Below are 11667 nucleotides of genomic sequence, written 5' to 3' on the forward strand. Positions count from 1 at the left end.
CCGAGTTCTTTGATCTCCAAGTTGCTTTTAAAGAGTTTAAATTATTTTACTGTCATATGTGCCTATGAATATCACAGTACTCATGTAAAACAAAATAGTACTGTGAAATTCACAGACATATGTATTAGAACTAGATTGACAAGCAAACTGTGTAAATCATATGTGACTCAGTTATTTGCAAACAACTGTAATAATTCTGTGAAAGTTTTGTAGCTTGCTACAAATAGACATTGACCATGAAAAGCTATAGTGCTAAGTTTTTAAAAAGTGAAACTTAATAAATGAACTTGCTGCTGAGAAAGGGGAAGGCTTTTGCTTCTTGACTAGCAAAATGTTACATGCAGTTAACTGTGAGAGCCCCGGTCTTTTAAAAAAAATAATTTGGAATTTTGGCTTAATACCTAGATTGCCTCCATTAAAAAAAAACCTATTCATGTCCTTTTAAAATTTTGTAAGTAATACTTAAAAAAGACAAATACAAAATTTATGTTACGTGCCATTAAGTTCTTGTAACAATTACATATGTTTTAAAGTCTGTTTCCCAAAATTTTTTGGACACTATGCTTTGAAAAACAGGAATTTGGTTTTAAGAATACTCCAAACACCTTTTTGAATGCAGAAAGTTGATATTTTATTTGCAGAGCATATATGTATGAAAGAGTCTTTTTTTTCTTTTCAGTCCGTGGCAAAGACTGGACGATTACTAATCAGCCATGAAGCCCCTCTTACAGGAGGTTTTGCATCTGAAATTAGCTCCACAGTTCAGGTACTCTATAGTTGTTGTTGCTGTACTATTTGAGCATTTTCTGGAAGAAATTTTAGCACTTTAAAAAATAAACTTTAATTTTCCAACTATTTCTCACTGTCAGTAGTTAACCAGTTGTCTTTGGAAGAAGGTAAAAAAACTATACATTTATTTTATTTAAAATTACTTTAGTTCACCATTGTGTTCTTATCTGAATGTGTAATTTTATGAACTAATGAAATATGTTAGATTCTTAGCTCTTATAGTAATATTCTTTCTCTAAAGCATATTAGTTTTGCAGATGAATCTTAATAATTTCTGGATTTTTTTGGTGAGCAGCTGCTGTATCTGAATTATTTTTGAATGACTGTTGCCAAAATTAATTTGCATAAAGCTTTTCAGTTGAAACAAATATACAACGTTTGCTACTCAAAGTAGAAAAATACATTCAAAATATTTCTATATTTCTAGTTTCTACACATGACAATTTTTTTTAACTGTTGTGACCCTCAAAGATTTTATTCCATAAACAAACGCATTGGGGAAAATCAAAGCTGAGCAGTTTTAAATCTCACTGGTTATTGGGAGAGTTAAGTGCATGGCTTATAATACAAGGATGTAATATTTAGTTAAAAGTGATAATTTATGAAGACTGTCTGTTATGAAACTACTCTGTTTTGTTTTAGAGATCTTTTTGAATGGCCACAAAAATCTATGTAGAAAGCTATTGTAGCTTTGAGGAGAGCATTTTATAGCATGATTTCTGTTTTAAACTTGAGTTGCAAAGTCATTCATTTTTATTGGACACATTGAGAAGCATCTTTTGCCACTTCATATTACCATTCACCACATTTTTCTTTTCTGCAAATTGAGACATTGTTAAATATGTTTGTTTCACATGAATTGTTCTAAAGTTATTCTGGAAGGTAAAATGAATTTTTCATTCTGAAGGCCTGACTTTGTAAAATGGCAGTATTAAATTTGGTGGACTGGATTTGGCTTCAGTGAATCAGATGATTTAGACTAAGAAGAAAAAATGACTACTTGCCATGTGTTTATGCAGCCTTTAAACAAAAATGTTCTGTGAGCAGTTTACAGGAAAGAGTGTGAAATAGCTTCTCTTTAAACTCAAATTGGCTAGCAACATCATAAGCATCTGTTAGGACTAGAGAAGTCACTTTTCTTGAAAGTTTGAATTTCCAGATCTTTCTATGCCCTCACATGGAACACGCACGCATGCACATGGCGCAATAAACACAAAAGTGAGCTCCCAGAAACAATGTATAGCATTTCAGAAGTCCACGGTCACCACAGAAGTGATGTTCCTACTGGATGACAATCTATCATACTAGCTTTAAAACAAGACTATATTTTTACTACTTTTGACTTTGAAGGTGTATGCATGTCTTCTTTTTACATATAAATGTATATAAAATCTCCTACACCACTCTCACAACTGAGCTGATTCCTGTCACTGTGTTGTCTGCAGAGAGGTGTAAAAGAGCACGATTCCCTCGACAGGGTCCTATGGGCTAAAAGCTTTTAAATTAAAGTATTTGGAGAGTAGATGTGATGCTCAAATAAGCAATGTATGAATTTGTGGGCCCAAAGGACTTCTTTGAGATGCTTTACAGAAAGGAAAATGATAAATGTGAACAGTTGATTGATTGATTGATTGATTGATTGATTGATTGATTGATTTGACTTATATTCTGCCTTCCCCATGAGTGGGCTCAAGGTGGATAACAACCATATTTAAAACCAACAATAAAATCATAAATAACAACACAGTTATACTTTCTTAACCCCAACTAACACACCCCTTGGGGTGGAGGAAGGTTACCAGATGGCCAGGATGAACAAACCTGTGGGATGAAAAACCCCAGAATAGGGAGGTTACATTACCCCCTTCGACAGGAGACCTGCCGGCTGTGGAATTTTAGAGATTATTAATCAACATAATTATAGATAATTTTAAGTAGAATATTTTATGTTATACTTGTGGCCTTTCTTATGCCGACTTTGTGATTAGTTGCTCTGAATTGTGATTTAATTTGACTCTAAATATAATAGGTTCCTAACCCCTGATCTAGCATATATAGGAAATTTGAACATGTATGTGCCTTAGCTTTCTATAAGAAAAATTGCAAATATACTATTCCTATAACCCACCCCTATCCTGGTTGAAGAATTTTTTAATGCTGTGCATGCTTGGTGTAATGTTTTATGAAATAAGAGAGACTTCTTTAAGTAAAGTGTGGCTAGAAAGGGGGAGAACAAAATAAGAGAACATATCCTACTAAAAAAAAACTTGTCTCAAAAACTGCTATATATTATCTCTGTGATGGAGATGCGTGGGTGGGCGGGGATTCAGCCAACCATTCTGTCTGCCTGCCTGCACTTAGGTGATGGAGATAGACAGGCAGCAAGAATACCTCATTTTGCATCAGAAGGAAGGATTTGGGTTCAACCTTCAGTATGGGAACAAATCACAAGGAAATATAAAATCAACAGGCAAAAGCAGAATGCAAAGGGAATCAGTTACTGACACTGTAGAAAACTTACAGAGTGAACATAAAGCAGGCTTGTTTTTAATGTTGCTGGACTGCATATATTAGAGTGCTCTCCTACTTGGGAATGCTCTGCTGTTCCACTTGCAGATACTCATCTTCTATGCGTCCGTTCTTGTGTGTGTGTGTGTGTGTGTGTGTGTGTGTGTGTGTGTGTGTGTGTGAGACTGTACCTGAGAAAAAAACTCAGTGGATCAATGATTTAGACTAGGAGAAAGACAAATGGTCGATGCTGTTTTGGGTTAAGTATGAAAACAGCTACCCCAGAACCTCGTCCCCCGCCCCATTGAAAAGAAAAGCGTGCAACTTTCCCCTCACATGCACTCACTCATTTTCACACACCTCAACAACCCCAAGCTTTTATAAATCTAGATCTCTTCTCATCTGTTCAAGACCTAGATGTCTGTTCCTTGTCTGTACACATACAGACAGACATAGGTTCTATTGAACCAATTGAGGGTAGGTAAACTACACAACTGGCACTGTGCATAGCAGGGGTCTTCTGACTTCTGGAAGTGATCCCAGACAGCGGCGGTGTAGGGGCACCCATGCTGCCAAGGAATCGCCTCCTGTGAGTTGCTCGGGGCAGACACACTGTGTCGGGGGGGGGGCAGAAAGAGATGGCTGAGGGCAAAGTGGTTGAGATGGCAACACCCTGGGGGGCACTAATGGCATCTCTTCCTCTTCTGCCATCTCAGTCCTCTCCTCCTGCCTTTTCCTCAAAGGCTTGTTGCTTGCCTCAAAGGAAACGAGAGAAGGTGGTGATCCTCTCCTCTACTTCTCTAGCATTTTCTGTGTCCCTGGTGTGAATTCAAGGACCAGAAGACTTGCATCTTCCAAGTCCACCCCAAAGTACACCACCTGCTGCTTCTCCTCCTGCTGCTGGGTTACAGCAGCTGGAGACTTAGCAGCAGACCCTTGCCCAATACTAGTTCCTGCCTCTGGCACTTGTGTGGACAGCACTCTTGAAATTTCTTCAGCAAAGAGGACCTTGTAAGGCATCTTGCCGTCACCAGCCAAGCCAGAGGTCAGGCTGATGGAAGGCAGCTGTGGGGCAGGCCTCTGCACAGGGGAAAGCTACAGCTCTCCCCTCCATCCTGCTATTTTTCTGCTTCACCTTTTCCCCAAGGCCCTTCTGAATGCTTCTCTTGCTCATTCAGTCTCCCTATTAGTACTAATGGTACTTTTAGAGTAGGCCTAGATGAACTGTGTCACACTTAGTAATGCAGCACTAAGCCACAAAATACCCCTCCCATTTTTTTGTTTTGTTCGTTTCTAACACCTAGCCAAATATTAGAAGTTTTTTTTAAAAACACTCTTGACTGCCTCCTCTAAACACTGGCTAATTGTTATTGATCAAACCTGGATATGGAAATATGTTTTTTTATTTAAAAGCCTTATTTAGGTTATTCAGGTAGACGTGACTTGAAGGCATGGCTGTCTGAAGCCTTTCATTTTGGGAGAGACAGCGTAGCTTTGATTAATGGCTGGTGATTCAATTGCAGCCAATAAGTCATTCTGGATAAGGAGGGATTGTGAGTTTAACCATTTGTGATCCATTTGATGGCTCTGCTGAAGGTTTAACTTGCCAGGTTTGCTCTGGGTGGTGACTAAATATTGGAGCATCGGAGACAGGACAACATCTACTCACAGCTACAATTGGAGTTCAAAGGCAAGTCGACCCTTAGTCTTGAATCTAAGGACTTCAAGAAATTAAGTAACTCTATGATACAGCTATTTTTTGTGTGGTGAGATAATACTCTGCTTTCCTGGACTTTGTCTGTTTTCTTTTAACTGAGATAAGAAGAAAACTCATAGACTACATATGAGGAAAGAAAGTTGAAATGGATTAAGGGGAACCAAAAGACTGTTGTTTGTTCATCTCTGTAATTTATGAATTTGTATTTGGAGAAAGTGCTTTAGCCAGACTGGACAAATAAAACTGCTTTGAAGGAGCTAAGAGTGAAGGACTGACCTTGAAAGTCAGGATTGGAATATAAATAAAACCAATAATAAACACTAGGGGTGTGCAACAAAAAAAGATTCGGGTTTCCTACTTCAGAATTTCTGAAGTGGGGAACAGAGTTGGAAATAAGCAAGCCACTTCAGAAATCACTTATTGACCCGCTTCGATATGCTCCGTAAAGATTCGGAGCACATTGGAAAGCAACACTTTTCTTGTCACTTGCAAGCGGCAAGAAAAGTGTTTTGTTCAAATTTCTCGTCCTGCCGCTTATTTCACCAAATGGGAGGAGGATGAGGGAACCCTCTCATATGCCTCCCATTGGGTGAAGTAATTGAAGGGGCACTTTAACTTTCAAACCTCCCACTGCTTGCCTCTTCCCCTCTCATGGGGGAAACAAGCGGCGGGCCATTTGAAAGTGACCTTTTTTGTACTGCTTGCAAGCAGAACGAAAAGGGTGGTTTTCAAACTTCCCTCCCAGCCCCTTTTCCCCATTGTAGGATGGAACCCTCCTCCCCCTCCCATCGGGAGAGAAAAGCAGCGGGATGGGAAGTTTGAAAGCAAGCAACACTTTTCTGGCTGTTTTCAAATGCGAACAGCCAGGAAAATGCTGCAGGCAGCTCCTACTTGACCCGAAACTTTCTGGAGTGATCCGAATCACTTCAGAAAGCTTTGATTTGGTATTTCTGAATTGGGCCAGCAATGCTGGGACCAATTTGGGAAACCCAAATCTTTCCTAATTGGATCTGATTCTGGTGTTTCTTCCTAATCAGAATCCTGAATTGCACCCCCCTGGTAAACACTAACATCTGTAAAAGTCTTCACAGATTGCTTTTTAACAGTATTGTTATATTTACTTTTAAAAAATTAATTTAAAAAACTTTTTAAAAAGAGAGAAAAACAGCCATCTTGCAGAAAATGTCTCAACGTGCAAGGAAGCACACTGGTTCTGACATACCCACAGCTTTGATACAAAAACTCTGATCAATTAGGTGATAAATAAGATTCATTTGAAAGGAAAATGGAAGACAATTTTATGAAATTTAAATCAGATTTTACTGAACAAATAAAAAATATTGAAAGTGCTGTTAAAAAAACCTCTGGGGATGTAAAGTATGGATTATAAATGCATAGTGTGGAATATAAATGGGGCAAATGCTCTTCAAAAACAACAGAAAATATTTCATTATTTGAAAAATTGAGAGCTGACATCCTTTGTTTACAAGAAATTTGTATCAGAAAAAAGATATCAGGTTGAGAAAAGAGAGAGGAAAAAATGATTTTACAACTGTAAGATGAGAATACTATGCTTACAGAAAATGGGGCATCCAAAAGATCTTTTAAAAGTATTATTCAGATTTATATAGAATACAGGATATTTCTTCAAAGAAATATCTTTCCAAAAGAAACTGAATGACTACTTAACAAAACAGAATTTCCCCAAAATTACGGAAGAACAACAGGTGATTGCATAATGATTCAAGAAGTAGTGGGAGCAATTAAAGATGAAAATTGAAAAGTCACCAGGTCCTAATGGACTATCAGGCTGATATTATAAATGCTTTGAAGATGAAATTTTAGTACCATTTCAAAATACAATTAATTTGATTTTATTGGGAGGAAAGATGCTAGAGATGCTAAAGATGCTAAATCACCTGGCCTGGCTCACTGAAGCCGAGACCAAGAGCAAGGTGAGCAGCCTATTACATTTTTTTTAAATGTATCTATTTGACAGCAACATCTGGACCCTTTTACAAAAGCCTTTATAGGGGAAAACTGTGTTGGTCCCTAAGCTGAAAATTAATGTCTGTGTTTTTAACAAGGCCTAGACCTCACCTATGTTAACAACCTTATGAAAGTTTCCCTAGCAACAGATACTACTCAGAACAGCCCAAAAGAGAGCCCCCCCCAAAAGTCCACTAGAGGCATAAACAATAAAGAACTGCAGTGCAGAATGGATTTTAGTACCTCTTGCAGGTAAAAGGAATGGAGGGAAACTTAAGATTTGGGATAGCTAAAAGTAGATGGCTGGGAAGAGTATCGGGGGGGCACTGATAGGGAGTGGGAAAGAATTAAAACAGTGATATTAGTGGGAGAAGGGGGATACAGGGGAAATATCTTCTCTGTAAGTCTTCATGGCTTCCTCTGCTTATCATTAGCTAGATTATATTACATACAAATTTTCATACTACACATATTAAGTAAAATCTTGTCTTAAAATGCATTTCCGTCTGGCTAAAGGAAACAATTATAAGAGTCTACAATGTTCTCCAAACTTTCTCAATTTTTCCATCAGAAAAGCAGGGGGAAAATCAGAGGAGGAGGAGGAGGAGGACAGAGGTGGAGGAAAGAACCCTCCCCAGGCTTTCCCCAGTTTTTTCTCCCATACTTGCACATCTCTAGGGGAAAAGAACTTTTTGATACAAATGAAGTGCTTTGAATCCCCCCATGAAGGAAGGTGTGGATAAGTCAAATCTCATTTTTTATCTTGAAATTAGCCAATCAACAGCAAAATAGAAGGAAGAGACAGGCTTGATCCTTTACCTTGTACAATGCAGAGCATTCTTCTGGCTACACATCTAACTGCACACAGGGCATAGATACCTTGGGGCATTTGTCCTGGTATTAAAACACCATAGATAAGTCTGTCTGTCCCCTATCTTGCCAGAGTTTCATAGAATAGCACGAATGAGGTCCTGAGTTCAAGTCCTGTATATGATTAACTACCAGATAACTGTGGAAGACATCCAAGACACATCTAAGATTTATACCCTCAGACCTAGTCACTGGCAATAGCCCAGTGATGCTCATTGGTTGCCCCAACTCCATTAGTTTTGCTTAGCATCTTCCCGTTTAGCCATACTTCTGCTATATTCCCAATGTTTATTATCACCACTGCTGCTCAGCAGCCCTAATTCTCCATCAAAGTGCAGGAGAGAGTAGTTCCACTATGTGAGATCATGGGTTTGTCCATATTAGAAATTATTCTGTGCTGTTCGCTGTTGTTCAAAGGGTTATCTTGAAGACATATTTTCTTGCACAATTACTTTTCCCCTCAAAAATTATTTCTAAAACTCTTGTTTAATTCATCACTTGCTGTAGTGTGCACATTTCGTAGACAATTTATTGCACCTATTTTCCGTTTTATATAACAATAGCTTTGTATTTTATCCTTTTACAATAATTACAATTTATTAACTGCTTGTAAAGTTACCCTGTTTTATAATTACAAATTTTAAAAATATTTAAAATAGAAGTTTATGTGATTAATATAACATATTATAGAAGACAAGTGGTTTTTTTAGGCATACAAAAATCAGATTTACTATTTTTAACACATACACTTCATGTGAAGGTAAGGTTTGAGTGCTTGACATGTCTGTGCCGTGAGAATAAAACAGCTCATTTTTGCTGGATACAACGCATATTAAAAATGCCAAAAATCTCAGGGATAGTTGTTGGCTTTTACTTTTTGCAGATGGAAGTAATAAAAACTTAAAGTGTCCAGTTGGACTAGATGGTAAATTTCCACTTCCATATCATTATTTCATCCTTACTGTGAGGTCTAGAAAATTTTGAATAAGGTGGTATCATGTGACATTTAATTGATTTGAATAAAATTACTGAATTATCAAACCAGATTTCTAAACATTGTTTTTTGTAACAAGTGCAATAATCTAAAGACAAGGGTTAAAATCATTTTTTGTACTTTATTTTTAGCTGCTAATGGTCAAATGTTCCAGCACTCGACTCTCAAAAGGTTATGCCTAGGGACTTGATTATGTGATTTGTGAAACTGTGATAAGTTTGCAGTTTCTTTACTTTTGGCTTAGTCATTTTTCTGTTGCCCTGCCACAGATCTTTGCTTGGAAAGTATAGGTTTTATAGAGCAGATGTCAGCTTGTTTGCCAAGTTACAACAAAGATAAAAATTAACAAGTCATAAACAAAGGTGGCACCACAGTTATGAATACGGTACATGGTAGTAAAAACACACACTAAAAATTGTTTACATAGTGATCCAATATGTCTCAACATTTTTAAATAGCTGAAAAAACTAGGGATTAATTGAGCTTAATTTTGACATGGATCGTTACTAAAATTTCAAACGTCCCAAAAGGCATTTTTGGTTCATATTACTGTCATACACATCTGCAAAGGAAAAAGTAATGCCTGAATTAGTGCAAGTAAGGAGAATTTCCTTTGATTGTGTTGGCTAATGGTATTTTATCTTCCCTATGATTTTACATGACACAGTATATATTAGTGGATAGGATGTATTGTTTTATCTACAGGGACTGTACAGGGACTTACTGGCAGTGATGTATTTGCTTCTCACAGATGGTGCAAAGGTTTTATAATATTTCCCCCTTAAGATGCTCTAAAAGAATGGCAGTGAAACTGTTTATCTGTGACAGATTTGGACAAATTTTGCATGACAAGAATAATTAATTTTTCCTCTCAGTAATGTGTCATTCATTTTTGACATAGTTTAATGTCAAATATCTAAATCTAATATCTAATGTCAAATACAGCATATTGATAATCTCAAGATCTAAAAGTTCTGTTATAATCTCAAATTCTAAAAGTCTGTCATAGGTCCATAGATTACATATTAGATAGCATCTTTGAGCTGACAGACAAAAATTAAGTGTAGAGAAATAAAATAGATTTGCAACATAGGATGGCCAAACACAAATGAAGGAAAGAAAAATGAGATGGAGAGTGGATTGGTAGAATCTCTTCCACAAAACTGAGTTATATAAAGAAGTTAATAAAGCTAAAATGCTGGCTCTGATTTAGATATTTAAAATAAAGAACTATTTGGAGATGGATAACTGTAGAATACCTGGGATCAGGGAACAGAATAGCACCTACAAATTTGCCAAAATTACCTAGGCAGATAAACAGCTCTAGTTTGCGGCCCAACACTGATGGGTGTAGCGGGGATGAGGGGCACAGTGACAGAATGCACAGCACAAAGTTAGGTGGAGTTAAAGGAGGTAACAACTTTATTGGTTTACAGCTTGTGGAGCATTGGCGATGCATAGTGGTCAGATCCAAGCATTGACCAGCCAGTATCCCACCATGCCCCTTCAGCCCATCTGCTGAGGGAGAAAACCATGGGATGACTGCAAGTGGGATACTACAAAAGTGTACATTCCTGTGTGCATGCCCTGCCACCAGGGAATGAGGGCACCCTAACAACCCTTGAACTGGGCATGCACCTGCCATGCCTCATTCCCAAGATCACTTAAAGGGATCCCCTTCCTTGGGAAACTGAGCTCGCAGGTCCTGTCTCCCCCTGAAAGGATCCATGCCCAATGCACAAACCGCCATAAGAACCACAAAATGGCTCCCACCAAAGCTCCTAAAGCTGCAACCAATTCCCCAGGCCCTGCCTGGGAAAACCACCTTGCATGCAAAATTTAAGTGCCCAATGAGGGACTGGAGCTCCCAAAGTGTGCACTTCTGGTGGGAAAGGGTCCAATTAATGATGTCCTGCAAGTTCTGCAACTTGTTGGAGGGGAGGCGGGACTGCTCTAGCACAGAGTCCAGCTGTATGCCCAGGTAGACCAGCCAAGTGGCCAGTGCCTGTGTTCTCCTGGGTGAGTGGAACCCCAAAATCCTGAGCCAGTGTCTGGAAGATACGCAGGCAGTTGGCACAAGCTGAGCTGTCTGGGAGACCTATGATCAAGAAGTTATGTAAGTAGGATGTGATATGTGGGCACCTCATGCACTCCTTTGCTGCCTATTACAAGGATGTGCTGAAAGTTTCAAAGGCACTGTAGGCTACTGAGCATCCCATTGGCATGGCCATGTTTACATACCACATGTCACTAAATTTAAAGTCAAGCAGACAGTAATTGTCAGGATGCATTGGTAGAAGCTGGAAGGCCAATTGTACATTTCGCTTTGCCATAAGGGCTTCAGTGCTGCAAAACCAAACTAGCTGTACTGCATGGTCAAAAGAGGCATACTGGGAGGGATAGCCTCATTGATCAAAGAGCCCAACGGATAGGACAGGTGATGAATAAGGTGGTGTTCCTCAGGGGCTTTCTTCAGGACCACACCGAGTGGGGAAAGCCTCAGGCTGGGCAAGAGAGGAGAGCTGAAAGGGCCCATTACCTGACCCATGGCCATTTATTTTGTGATTTTGACTGCCATGATCTTCAGCAGTTCCCTGGAAGACTTAATGTTGCCAGATGTAGTGAAAACCTTGAGCTAGTGAGGGGAATATGAACGGTGCCAGAAAATGTCTCCTGCAAGTAGCGGGCAGTGGATCTGTCAGGGGTGGAGAAGTAATAAGGGGTGAAGGTCCTCTTGTGGAAAGCATCATACTTCATGGCTGCGCTATCGTCTGCAAGGGCCCTGGCTCGCAGAATGTTA

General features: G+C 38.8%; 1 protein-coding gene across 2 annotated transcripts in view; it reads left to right on the forward strand.

Moving 5' to 3' along the window:
- Positions 1-11667, forward strand: part of BCKDHB (branched chain keto acid dehydrogenase E1 subunit beta) — an 80950-nt gene that overhangs the window by 27467 nt on the left and 41816 nt on the right. For both annotated transcript variants that reach the window (XM_054988161.1, XM_054988171.1), the window contains exon 9: positions 680-766. In XM_054988161.1, the coding sequence (XP_054844136.1) occupies positions 680-766 (87 nt within the window). The remainder of the gene's footprint in view (positions 1-679; positions 767-11667) is intronic.

The sequence above is a fragment of the Eublepharis macularius genome, chromosome 1, assembly GCF_028583425.1.
Source record: "Eublepharis macularius isolate TG4126 chromosome 1, MPM_Emac_v1.0, whole genome shotgun sequence".
Taxonomy (NCBI): Eukaryota; Metazoa; Chordata; class Lepidosauria; order Squamata; family Eublepharidae; genus Eublepharis; species Eublepharis macularius.